This window comes from Atractosteus spatula, chromosome 7 (genome assembly GCF_055471065.1).
Source record: "Atractosteus spatula isolate fAtrSpa1 chromosome 7, fAtrSpa1.hap1, whole genome shotgun sequence".
NCBI classification, from domain to species: domain Eukaryota; kingdom Metazoa; phylum Chordata; class Actinopteri; order Semionotiformes; family Lepisosteidae; genus Atractosteus; species Atractosteus spatula.
Window position 1 is genome coordinate 36509919 of NC_142712.1, and position 17124 is coordinate 36527042.

Below are 17124 nucleotides of genomic sequence, written 5' to 3' on the forward strand. Positions count from 1 at the left end.
TCTGTAGTATCTCTGCACCATGCTTGGTTGACATAAATACACAGACCTCCTCCTTTATTTTTACCAGAGGCGGCTGTTCTGTCCGATCGAAGAGTTAAAAAATCATCCAGCTGAATGGCGGAGTCCGGTATGTTGTTGTGAAGCCACGTTTCCGTAAACACAAGAGTGCAGCAGTTTTTTATTTCCTGGCGAGTAGTGAGCCTGAGTTTTATTTCGTCCAGTTTGTTGTCTAGGGACCGTACGTTAGCGAGGAACAGGCTGGGTATAGGTGGTCTGTTCCGCTGTTCTTTTAGTCTTATTTGCAGCCCGGCTCTCTTCATAAGCCACCCTTTTCAACTTCTAAAACTCTCTGTGGTTCCAATTAAGGTTCTTAGACTTTTCACGCCCAGCCTCTGTTACACTAACATTCCACCATCATTCTTACCACTTCTCATGCAGCAACTCTTTGGTTACAACCATCTGATCCATGTGGCCAGGCTTTCAATCCTCAAAACAAGTGGGTTAAAGTCAACATACAGAAGCAATAAATGCTGCCCTTACTGCAATCACCATTAAGAGTACAGCTATGCATGCTCAATAACCACAGGAAAACAGAATGTATAAAAACATTTTTAATAAACCTTTTGTTTCTTTCTCACAGTATTGCTTTTACAATTCAGTGCTTAGGGACTGAAAACCTTTCATGTAACAGTATCTCAAAGGTACGCATACAGTAAATGTTGGGTGTTCCCAGTCTGAACTTGGATGCATTCAACCTGTGATTGTTAATACAGTTCACTAGGATAATTCAGTGTTCAACAAAACATGGAAAAATATCATCAATAATTAGGAATAGTTTGTTTTAATCCAAATCAATGAGTGAATATCTGTTGTAAACTGATGTGCCAATGGTGTTGTCTATGAGGGGCTTGTGTACTTATCCCACATGTAAGCCAAGAGACAAAGTTCCAAAACAAATGCTAGTTTAAACAAAGAAGATCAGCCCAGGGAGAAATTTCCAAGCAGGGGTGAAAAAAGACAGCTCACTTACTGTAAGTAAATTAAGTACATCCTGTAATACACACAACTGATCTAGTGGATAACAGAGGTTTGAAAAGGTTTCCAATTCTGGAGTGGAGTATCAAATGTAGAGTTTTCTGGGAACATTCTGAAACTGGTGTCTCTTGAATCACGGAAAGCAGATGGTGTGATGTTACAAGGAATGGGATGTAACTGAATCACTTTGTCCTCAGACAAAAGGATTTACAAAGATTGACACAACAAATGGCTAATTTGTTTACAAATACTTACATTAGTATTTATACATGATTAATTTTGCATTGCTCTGCACATCTATAATTGTGCATTTTCTATCCACTTGTGATGTTCTGGTGTTAATAAACTTTAGGTATAACTGGATCAGTGGCTCTGCATTTGTTTTATTAACAAAAGAGTGGCTTGTGTTATTAAGTTGCTCATTAAGATTGGAGGCAGAACCCTATGGCCCTGGCACTGCCAGCTCAAGACTGGGTTATGGGTCTAGCCTACTGTCAAGAGGGGTCTCCCAGAAGCAGGGGCTGAGCTGCCTGGAAGGCTGAAATTGATTGGCCTGGGCCTTTCAGCTTTCTACCAAACTAACTCCAGTGACATTACCAACAGGCAGGCCACTTCAAAAGGCATAAACTCTCCGGTAAGGCACTGCGGAGTTTGTAATGTATCAAATGACAAACAGCTGTACAGTGGGGAGTGTCAGTGGTGCATCTCATTCTGTGGTCAAATGCATCTCCTTCTCCCCCTTGTGGTAAGGAAGTTACCACCATAAAGCTAAGCCATTTTCAACTGGCGATTCCAAACTTAGTGGGAATGAATATAAAAATAAAGAGGTATTCCAAAATTTAAAAATTATTTTACTCCCTTATAGGAAAAAGGAGGAAGGGCCTTGGGTATGAACACTGGGTATTTGTCAAAATTAAATGGAGTGCGCAGCAGATTTAGTTACTGTTGTCCTGGGATTTTGACACCTGCCTATCAGTATGTTTATAGATACCCAATACATACTAGACAAAATATATTAAATATTCAGGTTATCCAAGACCACAGATCTGTTTTTATCTAAATCAATGTGAAGAAAACATACTCAGCAATTTAATATAAAAAAGCAGACATATGGTATGGAAGTCAGGCACAAATCAAACTGTAGAAATTAAGTGGACACGTACTGTATAGCAAATTACCTTAATGGCATGACACAGAAGCAAATTTAAGGTAATAAAAGTTCAGTGTTACTTTAACTGTGGGTACAGCGAGGAATGTCACAACTTTAGACTCTCACAGTCCCTAAACTGCCCACATATTTCAGATTAAATCTTTTCACTACCTAATTCAGTAGTCTGACATGCGTGATGTATTTTGTGGAGCAAACAGAAGAATAGGTCATGCGTGGGTCAGCAAACCAGTGTCAGAAAATATTTTACCAAAATTTATGTTACCAAAAGCCAACTGCAAATAATGCAAAAACATGCCCTGTACTCCGTTTGAGAAGCTATACAGCTATACTCTATGTATTTTTCAAGTACTTTCCATTCTAATCCTAGTAATGTAACAGTTCATGCTGCTGCTAGTTAGTACACACACCAGATATTAAGACATTAAATTAATTGACATTATACTGCTGCAGTATCTTTTACAGCTGTGTTTTTAGGTCTGTGTGGTTTGAATAGTCTATGTTTCGCTCTACCATCTGTTAAGGATTCAGCGTTGGCTAAAGAATCATCAGAATGTGTGTGAATTTACAGGCTATTACGGCTTCCAAAAGTTTATTTGAACATTTAGAGCCTTGAGTTGTTTAGAGATACACTGAATCAGTTATCAGTCGTTTCTTTGCTTATTTTATTTATGCTTATTATCTGTATGCGTGACAAAATAGTCTATGCCAGCATTGTGCAAACTGACATGCTGCTTTCAGGGGGTTTGTCTGAAGGTGGGAAGAGCTTTCTGACCACATAGCCCAACACCTTTACGGCTCCGTCTCTCAGGGGAAGTTCAGACCCACAGTCCATTATCCAGCCAGCTCCGAGCTCTAACCGTAGTCTCACATCAAGGCTTAATCTTCCACAGCTGAAATAAATGAAACATAACACAGCAGTTTTAATATACTAAGCACCCAAAACAAAGTTAATGCATTGCAGAAATTCAAAATGTACGTTTTTAGTTAAGTTTGCAAGATTGTGAATTTGTATTTGTATTAATTGAACAGGATCTAAGAATCTAATTTTAAATCTGTGAAACTTTCTTTGCTTCTGAGTCATGATCTGCATGCTTAGATTTTGCAACATGATTCCTACTTTGAACTGACACCATGCACAACGATGTGATGAAGCACTAAAGCAAATGGTGAACAATGTAGGGTTGAAACCATATGCTCACACCATTGACCTGCTGATTTGTGTTACTCACTCTAATATTGATGCCCAGGAGATCGCTGACAACTCCTGAGACCGCAGACAGAATGACCACCCGGGTGATGTTATAGATGAGTGGGTTCACTGTCAGTCCATACAGCCTGAAGGGAGTGTCCAGCTCCTGAGGGGCGGGGAACAGAGTGAGAATCTGAAGGCATCACTGCACATGGGGAGATCTTAGGTACTTCGTTTGCACAATGACCACAACTGCACAAAGAGCAAATCACTATTGCTCTCTGCTCTGTGGCCACTGAAAGTTTAAATACACCTAACAAAACAGGCAGAACTTTGTTTTCAAGAATCAGAATTTGTACAAAATCATGCACAAAATGCGCCCACAAACGAAATCTGTCAAGACCTTTTTTAAAACGATTGCCACCATCCAATGAATTCATTGAAGAATACATGTTGAAGAAAAAGTCTTTATCAATCTACTGAACGTCCAAAAATAACTATTACATATAAATGGAAAAGGGTATAGAATTTTTGCTAGTCAGCAAACTGGAGTTCAGAAAAGGACTGTGTAGAATGAATATAGTGTATCAACATACTTCTTGGGGAATTTAAAAGTGGTCACAATCTTACAATACTAAATTGACATAGAAAAAGTGCTAAAACAAACGTTATCTTTTTGCAAATGAATATACAATACTGTTTTGCTTTATCACTGGGTTATGTTTGCACTTGTCTTGATTTAAAGGTGATTCTGGCAAAGCACTGTAAGAACTTGTTATCCACTGACAGTGTCACTTTACAGATTAAGAGGAGTCTTCACTTCTTACTTTCATCAGTTTTGTAGCCAGTTTCAACACATTGTTCACAATGTTCAGCTCTTCTTTCTTACTGGGTTTCTTTTCCATCTTTAGATACAAGTTGATCTGATGGGGGGAAAAAAATGGACTTATTTGAACAGTTTTGCTGGAGAATCTCAAACGGCCGAGATCACTGGTTTCACTTCTGTGTGGGAAAAATGACAAAGTGTTGTACAATGATTCTTGTGCCAATTATTGACTGAAAGAAAACAACAGAAATTCTCACACTGCCCGTGGACACGAGCTATGTGTCACGTGATGCCGGAGCCCTACCTGCTCAGTGAGCAATACTGACATGTTGCTGTACTTCCTGTTTGTTTCAGAGCCCAGGGTGGCCAGACGCAGCAGGAAAATGACGAGGGACGATTCCCAGATCAGAAGCTCCCAGTTATACATGGAGTCAAGGAACGTGTGATGACTTTGAAGAAACTAGGCAGAGAGCAAATTCCAACTCAAATTATGAGCTCTGAAAGTATCTTGTAGTCATTTTGCCATATTGCAATAAGCTCTTCTACTATTTAACATAATCAATGAAATTGTACACTTTTCCCTTTTGTGCACCTGCGCTAACAGTACGTCACCCTTCTGAATGACTATCTACATCAGGAAATACAAGTATAGTTATTACATATCAAAGGCAGTTTTATCAAATAAAATACCAGTTGCTAATAACTAGAACATTGATCTAGAACATTGTACTAGAAAAAGATCATGTTGAGCTGAAGAGACAATTGTTTTGTTCTGGGTTTTATTGTCAACCGTATCTCATCGCTTTAGCAGGACTCTAGATTTAAAATCCCAGCTTCTGCCTGATCAATTACTTTTTGTCATAGTGAGATAGTGGCAAACAATGGCAAACCTCAAACAACCCAAGTCACGCGTAAATGCACAAACACCTGCCTGCAGGCTCTTATCTGTGGACAAGCAACCTTTTCTCGAGTTGCTTCAAACTTTTTAAAGCTGGCTGACCTGTGCACAACAGACGAAGGCGATCGACAGTGCGACCAGGAAGACAGAGGAAACGATTACATCCACAGAGCGCTGGGGTCCCCGTCTCTGCAAGAACAAGTGCTATGTCAAGATGAGGAACACTGTAAAATCACAAGAAGAACTGCTGATCGTCTTCCAGCAGCTGTAAAGAAATATTTTATACAATAGCCCCTTGTCAACCGTGGGTATTAAGACTTTTAAAAACCCCTGTGGATAAGAAAACAGTAGCTGACAAATACATTAACTTAGGGGGAGAAAAAGATTAGGTTCACAAGGTCGTGGTTACACACCATCAAAGACAGCTAGGTAATCGTTTTGCTTACTAAACACAATAAAATCAATTACTGTAATGTTATATGTTGCAATGAAAAAGGATTACTGAACAATAAAATTCTGTTTCGTTTACCTTGAAACCAAAGCACTGATTTGAAAACATCATTTTCCTCCACCAAATCGAAAAATTCTCCATGGGCACGACGTGTTTCACAGCCTACTGGCCACATTTATTTTCACATTTTAGGGGCTTTTTTTTCCAGTCATACAGCAAGAGTGATCACTAACACGGTTAGTGTGTGATAGAGCAGCATGTGATCCCACAATGGCAGACAAGCTACACGCATCTGACCACTCAAAATAAACAGCTGCCACCATTCATAGCTTCCACTCCTGAATCTCTTTATATTCAAATTCCATGGCTGCCAAACCTGAGAATTTCTTTCGTTTTTGGAGGGATGAGAAGATAGTCCCACCAAATGTGGTAAAGGCTTCAAATTGTTCGCAAAAATTAAGTATATTTATATTCTACTTTAAAATTTCTAGTACTAGTGGCTTTTGCCGTGTTATTCAATTTACACACACACAAAAACATTGTTTTACTGACATGTGCCATTCTTTTTAGCTGTTGAACTAAACAAATGGTCAGAACCACGTTTGCTACCTTGAGAAAGGAACGAAGCGACAGCCATATCTTCACATTCTGCACGTTCTTCAGTCTGAAGTGCGGGATCTCAGACTTCTTGGCCTTGCGGGCAGATGTCAGGTGACTGAAGAGCTTGGCAAAGAGAAGCCTCTGGGATAAAGGGAAAAGAGGCATAACTAAGAGCGTTTCTGTTGTGAAGGCAACACTCTTGTCTCTTGCAAGACTGAAATATAGTATATAGTTGATCTCTCTGCATTTATGTATAGCAAGATAGTTATTAAAATGGTGTATATTATACATTCAGCACATTGCACACCAATAAACCTTGCTGCATGACAACAGCAAATAAGATACAAAAATGAAAAACAAAAATTCAAGAAATAGCTGGATAAGATCACTGGATCAATAAGATACTGTCCACATAGATTTCTCACGTCCCTATAGATCAAAACAATTATTATAAAATATTTTAGGTTAGATTGAAAGGTTCTAGACAGCAAAGGTAGACACTGGAGATTCCCCCTGTTCAGTATGGCCAATAATCTTTCATCTAACAGGGCCTACTTGTCAGTGACAATTCATGCCACCCTGATAGGACCTCGCAGCTCAGCCCAGCCGCTCACCTGCTTGTACGTCCTCTCGGCCACACACATCATGAAGAAGAAGAGCCAGGAGAGGCACACACGCTCCAGCAGGGTGATGAGGAGCAGGGCATACCCCCGGGGGTCGGGGGGCCCACAGGCCAGATGCAGGAGCTCCGCCGCTGAGAGAGAAGCCAGCAGCGCCACATCCAGCTGCCTGGTCATCTGGAAGATGAGGGGCAGAAGCGCCAGCACTACCGTCACCCCTCCTCCCAGCATCAGGTACCCCAAACCCTGCTCCTCATCCTTCACCTGTATAGAGGGGCAACAGTCAACACGTGACACCTCCGCACCCACGTACACAAAACACCAGCAGGCTTAGCTGGTCTAGGATCAGCGTTTCTAGTAACACAGTTACAGTAAAAAAAAAAAAGTGAGGTCCATTTCATGACTTAATGAATCATGTAAAGGTTTAATCCCTGCTGAAAAGAGAAGAAAAGAAATACAAAGTTTCGGCTGTGGAGCCTTCTTCAGCTGTCAGGATAGCGGTTTGGTGAGAGAAGGGGGAAAGTAGCTCAGGGAAGAGGTGAAGGAATGACGAAGAGATCTAGAAAAAGATCAAGTGGAAGGCATAGTGGGTCGCAGCAGAAGTGCGTTGAAGAAGTTCAAGTAGGTAGCTGTGTCAGCATGCGTAGGCTGCAAAGGAACAAGTGAAGGTTTACGTGCTTAATGAATAGTCCTTCAGGATGGTCTCAGTCTCACTTGGCAATGAAGGAGCACGCCCACGGCCTTGAGAGACATACCCGGCTCATGATGACGGCGCTGATCTCCAACACTGACATGTCCACCTTCTTGCACTCTCCATTCTCCCAGACGATGGTGCTCACTCTGTCTGTGGAGGGGTGGCACGTCTGTAGCCAGGACAGGTGACTCTGCTTGGAGAGACACTTTTTACCTTCACTACAATACACTTAGTTAAGAAATAAAATCCCTCTCCATATGCAGTTTTAAATCTTTAAATCTTTTAAATCGTGTGATGGTGTTATCATCAATTATACAGGAACAAACATTCCTGTAAAAACATCCCACCTCCATTCACTCTACTCAGTATTACCCCTGAAAAGACAGTTCTGAATTTATTTATATGCAATATTAGTTTATAAATGGATTCATAATTCATAGTGACGGCATGCTCTTAAAGACACGGCATTAACATGAGAGGTGCTCTTTGAAAAAAACAGCTATGCGTCTGACTCTCTAGATAAAGCTGGTTAAAGTTAGCTGAGATGCTGGGAATTAGAGGCCTTGAGAGGTTTGCCGGCGAGGGGAGAGGCACCTGCTGGAGGAGGTCTTCCTCGGTTGTCCTGAACACGGTAGGGGGCAGGCTGTTATACCACGGGCCCCCCTCCCCGCTGTCACTGCTGCCGGAGGAGGCGCTGTCGGGGCCCTGCAGCAGCTCCTCGCACAGCATGTCGTCCGTGTCGGAGCCCAGCCGCGGGCTGTCCGAGGGGCGCCGGGGGCTGCCCCCCGCCCCCCTGCTGGCCGGCCGGCGCTCCTCCTGTGCGGCAGGAAACACCATGTTACCATACCTTCCCGACACAGTCACTAGACACTGCCTGAGCCATGAGGAACTTTAAAAAACACAAAACTCCTTTTGATTCCATTAATTAACATAAGGGTTTCAGGGTGCAAAATAAAATATGGAAAAAATAAGACACTGACAGGCTGACTTCATTCAATCTGCACCACATACTGCTCAAAAATAAGCGCAGTGTTAGTGTTGATTTACAGTCATTACAAAATAAGACACAATTTTAAATCAACATATACAGTAAGTGCAGTGGCTACTGTGGCTAAAGCAATGAATCAGTAAGTGTTTTTATTTTTTACTGGCTAGCAGCTACATCACCCTGCAGCTCACAACTGGAAACCCACTGAAGCTAAGCAGGTGTGAGCCTTTCCTGGGAAGGCTAAGGTTGCTGCTGGAAGTGGTGTTAGTGGGACCAGTAGTGGGAAGTGGGAATTTCTCACCCTGCAGTCCGTGTGGGTCCTAATACCCCAGTATAGTGACAGGGACACTATACTGTAAACAAGGCGGCTCCCTTGACATACAGTAAAACAAGTCCTGACTCTGGGGTCATTAAAAATCTGAGGGCATTTCTCTAAAAGAGCTTGGGTGGTACCCCAGCGTCCTGGCCAAATTTCCCACTGGCCTTTACCAATAATAGCCTCCTAATAATCCCCATCTCTGAACTGGCTTCATCACTCTTTTCTCCAATCCACTGATAGCTCATGTGTGAGGAGCGTACTGGCGCACTGTGGCTGTTGTCATGTCATCCAGGTGGGGCTGCACATTGGTGGTGGTGGAGGGGAGTCCCCATTACCTGTAAAGCGCGTTGAGTGGAGTGTTCAGGAATGCGCAATATAAGTGTAAGGAACTATTATTATATTAGAAAAAAAAAAGAGACTAAAGGAAAGTATTGTAATTCACCAAGCCACCACATTGTGGAGCTGCAATCTGAGGGGTTTCAGTCAGTCTGCTGTCCTACCTGAGACAGGGGGCTGTTATGCATTGAGAGTGCCCTCCTGCTTCTCAGGACACTGTCAGCTGGCGCTTCTTTGACCCTGCGTCTGCGCAGAGGAAGTGGCTCGGCGTCATCCTCACTGGAGTAGTCATCGGACACCCCCATCATGGAGCTCTTTGAAAAATCCTGTAACAGAGTTTTAGAGAGGATTCCACAGCTTTACCCAACAAAAAAAGACTCCAATGAGTGGCAGTCTGCTTATTACTTCTGCTGGACATTAGTTTCCAATTAAGGTATAACTCTGAAAAAGCAAGAAAAGATTTTCAGCCTGTTTTCTATGTCAGACAAGAGAAAATTCCAGAAACCAGTCTCATTATTGCATCTTATTGCAAGAATTTGTAAATTCCTAAAGACCTTTTACAAATATTATTGTGAGGGTTATGCAAATTTTCCAAAAATTGTTCTAAGTGTTGAAAATGTTAAAAAGTGATCATGGCACAACTGTGATTTTTTTATTCTAAAAACTAAAATGTTTAGAAAACTCCAGGATATTGAAGGAAAGGAGTCACCTTAAGATATATGTTAAGATTCTCAGATAATTATAAGATATATTCTGCCCAAACTAATTTGTCAGAAATTTGGTTTTACTGTCAGGCACATTCACCTTACGAGACTGAGACTGACATAATGAGATGGGTTTGTGTGAAGGTCATGCGAGTTACAGTGTGCTTTACTTTGGAAACAGACCAACACTACTCTTAAAGCCAAGGTTCTCCACAAAAAAAAGCATATAAAAATAAGAATTGATAATAAAAGCCTATGACACTTATATTTTAAAAGCTCACCACTCTCTTAGATACTGCTAGACACGTCCCAGCATTCAATGCATGCCTTATTAAGGACTTCCCTGAAGGGGGCTCTGACCTGCCTCTTTGGTGCTTTGGAATACTTGTCATTCTGGCCCAGCAGGCAGTGCTGCAGCTCAGGAGGTCTGTCTGCCTGGGCGTTCAGGCTGCCATCCCTCTGTGCTGTCTTGTCACCAGGGCTCCTCTCCTTCCTCGGCCTGCGCAGGGAACACAGCAATGCCAACACTGACGACAGAAGGGCAGAAAGCACGGCGCTTGCATTTCTAGTCTAAAACCCTGAGCATAATTAAGAGCATCAGAAAGGGCACAAATGAGAGGAGGCCTTGCGGTTGTAATCGGCTAATTGCCGCGAGGCTCTCATACCAACTTTTTGAGAAAGAAAGCAGGGTTTTGGCTGCAGCAACATGGCTGGGTAGCTTTTTCCATACCAGCCTCCTGTTTTCACATTTAAAAACAGTTTCCATTTGTGTTCTCTGGTTTTTGTTTCTCAGGGATGACTTGGCGTACCTCTTTGAGGGTTTCAAATACAGTATGCCTTCTAACTGTCTTTGCTAGAATAGTTCCCCGAAGCCAACTACTTTTGTATTTGACAAACCAGCGATTTAACATCAAAGCTATGAGTACTGTATGTTCCCACTCCCCCCTCATTCTGAGAAAGCTGCAGGGCAAGACTCTGACCTTCTCCTGCGTGCCGGGCCAGCTGCAGGGCTGCGGCTGGACTCTGTGGACACAATCTGGCAGTGGACTGTGCCCAGCAGCAGCATGAGACACATTGGGCCAACCAGTTCACTGATGTTCACGGCTGACGTCTCCAAATAAAGGAGCACTGCTAACACTGCAAGGAAACAAAATGCCAACAGCAGTGAATCCATACCTGGCCTTCCTTTTGAGCTGGCCTCCTCATCTTTTCTGTCTTTTCAAAGAGTGAATTATGCATTTCTCTCACATTTCCTAGCCTCTGACCTTCCAAGTTCTTAAAGCCTGGAGGCCGAGTCATTAGAGAGGAAGCGCAGTCCAATTTTCTCAGATCGGTTATTACATTTTGGTATCAAAATAAATTAATTGACGGTAAAGAAAAATTGTACGAATTTCAAACTGGGCACAAAATAATTAACTTTGTGAAAGTCGCCATGTTGTCACAAACTCGCATTTGAGTTCCCACAAATTGTGATGTGAAGCGGCCCTTCCTGCTCACAAGTCACTGTAATGACTAATGTAATGCGATGTGATGTATGTGTGAATAAGTACAGGTTTAGCAGCAGATATTTCACGGCAGAAATGGTCCGACGTGATTTGCAGGCAGAGTTAACAAGTACGTAGCATTCCTGGGCAAAACTGTCTCAAAGTCGAGCACAATACAGTATTTCTATTGGATTAAAAGAGAAGTATTCACAAGCCTGCTTGTTTACAATGTAATAAGGCTGTGTCAGATCAGCAAAGTTCTGTTTCCTCATTCTGATTCCAGCACATGGCGCTGTGCATACTGTACCCAGAAATTTTGCCTATTTTGTGATGCAAATTGGAGGTTTTACATGCTACTGTGCACGTTTTACTTTTATTGCGGTTTGAAATACACTCGTCAATGCTTATTCTTTCTAAGCCCGAAAAATCAAATTAGCGTTGCAGTTCCCCTTTAATCCAGACTGGCCTCTTCATTTTAAAACGCTGGGGGCAGGCTGACTCACTGGCTCGCTCACTGTCGCCTCTGACCTCGAGGAGAAGGACTCACCTTGCAGGCAGTAAAGCAGCAGGAGCCACGTGAAGATGCACCTGGAAGTGACCTGGATCCACCACTGGAAGAAGACGGGAAAGAAGAGGACCCTCACGAGGCCCTTCCGTGTCAGGGATGTCCATGGACTCTCTGGCTTGGCCTTGCCGAACGTGGAGCCTTACGAAAGAGTCGATCAGTCACCCAGCTAGCATGGCCCTACACTCCACCAGCCTTCATGAATAAACTCACTGAACACTCTCCCTTTACTTGGTCAAATAACATTGTTCTTCAGGCCAGGCACTTACCTCTTAATAGATCAACATCAATCAGATCAGCTTTGATGCGTCCTCTCTTCTTCGGTTTGTTTCTCAGACCCTGCGAAAGACAGGCACATAAAAATCCAGCCGGTCGCTACAGTTGGGCCTCAGGCAATTCACCATGCTTTTTCATCTAGATTTGGAATCACTGTTTTTTGTATTTCTTACCTAACAAAAGTTGAATTAGCAGTACGACTTGGAGAGAAGGTGGATGGACGAGTGCCCTTCTCAAACATGTCCGCTGATCAGAGCCAATTCTCAATCAATGTGCTCCAAGTTCAGAGTGCCTTACAATCGAGCGAACCCCGACTGGGGGAGCAGCACACTGCTGGCTGACACATGGCAAGCTGAAGCAATGCCTGCCCACTACTGCCCTGTCCATCCCTGGCACCCAGTCGAGCGTCACTGTATGGGGAATCTTGATCTCTATTGAATCTGAATCACCTGCAACATGGGCTCAAACCAGTGATCACCGAGCAGCTCGACTGCTTGAATTAATTGGCGACATAAAACAACTTGAGTGTAGATGCACACTCTTCTTTTAGAGAAGCAGACTGGTACGGTCTCTTCTGACTGTTGAAATTAGGTTATTTTTAAAGTACGCAACGTATTTTAGGTAAAATGCTTTCACCTTAAAGTATGAGCTGAAGAAAGACTCTTAGTTACCTTTAACTCAGTTTGTTCTAAGGATTTCTCCCATATTTGCTGATCATAGGCTCCTATCTGAAAGAACAAGAAATATCTTAGGGCTTGCCTTCCTGTATGCTAAATATAACAAAACTTTCAGAGCAATAGCAATTTTTTTTCTTTCCAGTCAATTAATTAAAACTTTACTTCCAACCTGATGGTTCCTGTGATGCTCAATACAGAAAAAAAAATCATTATTACCTTTTCTTGATACCATGCTATCGCATCTTTTTCATTTGATGCCATTTAGATTCCAATCAGGTCATTTCACTGCAAAAAGAATAGCAGTGGGAACAGATCAGATTCTGGGATTACTAGAGGAACTAACACTCTTCACAGTTTATAACTCTGCAAAGTGAAGGTATAACAAATATCAGCATCGAACTAATGCAACAAACACAACACTAAAAAAACAGACCAATGGATTATAATGCAGAGATATTAGCCTGGATATTAACCGCCTGAGGGAGTAACAAGAGAAATGCAGGGCTGCAGGTTTACAGTACATACTGTACAAAAGGCTCATTGGTGCCTAATGAATCAAAGCTGATTACAGTAGATCTGAAGACCTGAAAAAACAAGCACATAGAGCAGTGGGCTAAACCAGTTAGGCTACAGTAGCTCACAAAATGATTTTTGTTTAAGGAGTTTAATTGCCATTAACTCATTTTGAACGTAAGAAAGTGATGAATTATCATTAACAGAGGCGTTTTTGTAAAAGTAAATAGCGCAGATGTATTGCGCCTGGCACAGAAACCTGTCGATGTCACAGTATGTTGATGCTGTGTACAGTAAGCCACGACAATGTCAGAGGGTCAGTGTACAGTATATCAACAGCGCTGGCCTGTTGCCGCTAAACTAGGCTCACAAGTTTAAACAATATATTCTTAAAATAATATAAATATCTCTTTTACCAAAGTCAAACGTTAAGCCTAAACAAGTGATGTCCTCGAAAATACTTATACGGACTCAGTTCAATGGACACCGGTGGAACTGTCTGCCATTGCCTGTATTCACTTTTGCAATTCGGTCGAGAAATCGATAATGCATTAAAAAAGTGTATTGCCAGCAGCGATTAATTAACTTTGTATACTGTATGTTGTAACACCAACACAATGTCGGTATTAAAGCGCTTGCTTACTTCATCTCAAGGTGCATTAGTGTCTGTGAAGTACACGCGCAGATAATGGAAGATAACGGAACGTCTATGCCTTATTTGAATATAAACAATTACCAAGTTACACGGAGGTTCAAGGTAGAACAAGAAAATCGGAACCTGCCAAAGAAATAAAACAAAATACGGATTTCCATTTCTCTCTCACAATTTCTTGTTGAGACGGGCATCAGCACAAGTTAAGAGCTTTAGTACAGAATTACATAATTTTAAAACGTTCTTTTAATTACAAATAAAAAACCATTCACTTACCAAACAAAAGGCTGGAAATGACACTTAATTCGGCTCCAAGATTCATATATTTAGCTAACGATAATCGGCACCACTACCGATTTTACTGGCGCCGATTAAAAACAAAAGTTCAGATCTTCCCCAATTCCTGTATTTTTCCTGTTCAGATCACAATGTTAATATCTATCGGTTGGTATACATGCCGCATTCCGCAGTTCCAAATTATGATTTTTCAAATATAATTGTTATTTCTTGGACGTGTCTGCAATGTCGTTTCAGAAATCCAGGAAACTGACGAGTATCTAGGTCCCATTATCCGCAGAGAGGCATTTGCAGTTGAGCAAGAGAGAAAAGTTTTGCATTTCTACGCACCGGTTTGCAGCGATCACTTGAAAAATTATGTCCTTCTGTCTTTACATAACACTGTCTTTTACAACATTAAATGTTAACGTTAGGCTCTCGCAGGTCAACACGCCGTTTCTTAGTGCATAATACAGAACAACAGAAACATTGTTTTAGTTTTACTTCCTTTTTCCGGGTTCACGGACTGACCAATTACTACAAGTCTGCGGTTTTTTAGAAGTGACAGTTCGGGCAGCGCTACTGTATTAACTGTGTGGTGTGCTACTGATAAAACCTACGGTTTGTTTGTCATTTTTTAAGGAAACAAACACAAAAAAAACTTAAATGTCCTGTCATAAGGAGATGTTAGACTACTGATGTGCAGTTAAGCGTACTTGAGAAAGGATAAATAGCTTATAGAAACATGTACGGGTGGGATTTTAAACCTATTTAGACAATAATAAACCTATTATTAGGTATTATTAGGTATTAGGTATTAGGTATTACCTATTATTAGGTAATAATTAGGTATTATTAATAGGTTTAGACAATGTCTAAACCTATTTAGACAATAATAAACATTTGAAAAGTGTACGAATGTATCCTAAGTGTGGTTGCGCTAGTATTTCACTTTTGAGATAGCAAGAAACAGGAAACACATGATAAGAAACGATTGCAAAAGAAAGAAGGCGATTCGGCCCTGCCCTAGCTCGTTTTTAAATGACAAATGTTAATTTATGCGAGGAAAGAAGCCAAGGTATCGACTTCAACAAAATGATTGGGTAGCTGCAGACTCCCACAATGTTTTGTGTAAATACTGTTGGTGTTTTTGTTTTTTATACACTCCCTCTTCTTTTTTGTGTTTTATGTTTTCGGGTTTGACTAACGATATTGAATCTGAAGAATCCGTACGGTTTGATTTAATTACGTCTTTTGAGTATTTTGTATACGGAGTGTTCTTCTTTTGGCTGTTCACGGTAGGAAACAGTACTCCTTTGAGCCCATGAATGTACAGTACCTCATCAGTCTTATCTGGACTGATTCCAGTGTAACACATATATATTTATTTATTGAGGTAACCAAAAATGTATGTACAGTACTGAATGAGGTCTTCCTATTGTATTTTATTACATATCCTAACATTTGGTTAGCCTATTTTATTATTTCCCCACAATCTGTAGAAGATGGAAATGATATATAAGTAGAAATGCCTATCTTTTTCATTGGTTGCATCTTCAAGCTCAACATTTTTCATTTCTGATTTATACTTTATGTTTTGGTTATCTGCATAACACATTTGTACATTAAATGCTATTCTGCTGACGACCTCACCTCAAGCATTTGAACATTTACCTTTTATCTGCACTATTTTCTATCATTTAACCAGTTCTCAGTCCAAAGATATCCATTACCTTGAATGTGTACAGCCTGTATTTTGAAAATTAATCTTTATGATTTCTCAAAAACCTTCTAAAAATCTCAACATTAACCTCATACAATGCTCTGTTTGCAGTTAAGCTAGACCTGTCTTTTATAAAGGCTTACAAACACCTAGAATCCTATTGACATACAGATCATCCTATAGTTTGTCAAATAATCCATCCATCCATTTTCTAACCCTTCATCCAATTCAAGGTCACAGAGGAGCTGGAGCCTATCCCAGCAAGCAACGGGCGCAAGACAAGCTACACTCTGGATGGGACAATAGTCTGTTACAGGGGACACACAGACACACATAGACATACACACTCACAGTTTTGGGCCAATTTTCTCAGCAGCGAATTAACTTACCAGCATGTCTCTGGACTGTGCAACAGGTGCTCTCTTGTGAGCACAAAGGGTCCCAATCCTACTGGGAGAGAGAAGGGAACTCAGTTGAACTGTCAGCCCAGTATGTGATCTCCTGTCACAGCATGAGGAACAGTGAGTCTGTCTCCCAATAATGCTCAATATGTTCACAGTATATGTAAATATTTTATGATATGTCTTTGTTGTAAATGTCTGTAATACAGTATGTCTGTAGATTTTTTTTTATTTTTAGTTTTGTTTCATGTTAATTTGATTATTTTCATTTCCTGTGGCAACACTGATTGTACCCATTAAATTGAATTGAATTGAAAAAAAAACACTTCTTGGAGAGAGAGAAGTCAGGGAATCAAGAGAAAAACTGACCTGTTTCTGGAGTGGTAAGGTAATGTCTGTGCGACGCAAGGCAGGTTTGATAATATGTCACATCAACTGCAAAGAATGATACAGGATAGACAGGATGTGGCTTGAAAATCCCTGCACCATCTATAAGCTATAAAGGAGATAGGCTTATTGGATTCTTGACTTGTGTATCAAATGGGCTGTGATTTATGATCTACTGTATGAAAAGCCAAATTTAAATGTCAATCTGTCATACATCGAGTCTTACGATAAAAGTGCCACATGTTCTACTCATTATCTCCTGCAATTATTGAGAAAACCCTGATATGTATGCAAAGCATGGAAGTTTTTCACCATGCTTTCCTATTAGCAGTGTTGAAA

The 17124-nt window shown here is 41.1% G+C and overlaps 1 protein-coding gene across 3 annotated transcripts; it reads right to left on the minus strand.

Moving 5' to 3' along the window:
• Positions 1 to 596: 596 nt before the first annotated feature.
• Positions 597 to 14787, minus strand: LOC148830882 (protein PHTF1-like). Of its 3 annotated transcripts, none has more exons than XM_088921965.1 (17): positions 14275 to 14787; positions 13050 to 13118; positions 12828 to 12884; positions 12150 to 12219; positions 11863 to 12021; positions 10812 to 10968; positions 10192 to 10330; positions 9292 to 9453; positions 8079 to 8300; positions 7546 to 7674; positions 6785 to 7054; positions 6180 to 6311; positions 5222 to 5308; positions 4526 to 4681; positions 4223 to 4318; positions 3436 to 3561; positions 597 to 3096 (listed from the first exon to the last, which is right to left on the minus strand). In XM_088921965.1, the coding sequence occupies exons 2-17, from the start codon at positions 13092 to 13094 to the stop codon at positions 3076 to 3078; spliced, it is 2028 nt and encodes a 675-aa protein (XP_088778091.1). In that variant the 5' UTR covers positions 13095 to 13118; positions 14275 to 14787; the 3' UTR covers positions 597 to 3075. The 3 variants fall into 3 exon arrangements, with proteins under 3 accessions (XP_088778091.1, XP_088778089.1, XP_088778092.1); XM_088921963.1 differs by having other exon boundaries at positions 7546 to 7677; XM_088921966.1 differs by lacking the exon at positions 12828 to 12884 and having other exon boundaries at positions 7546 to 7677; positions 14275 to 14758.
• Between the last annotated feature and the right edge of the window lie 2337 nt (positions 14788 to 17124).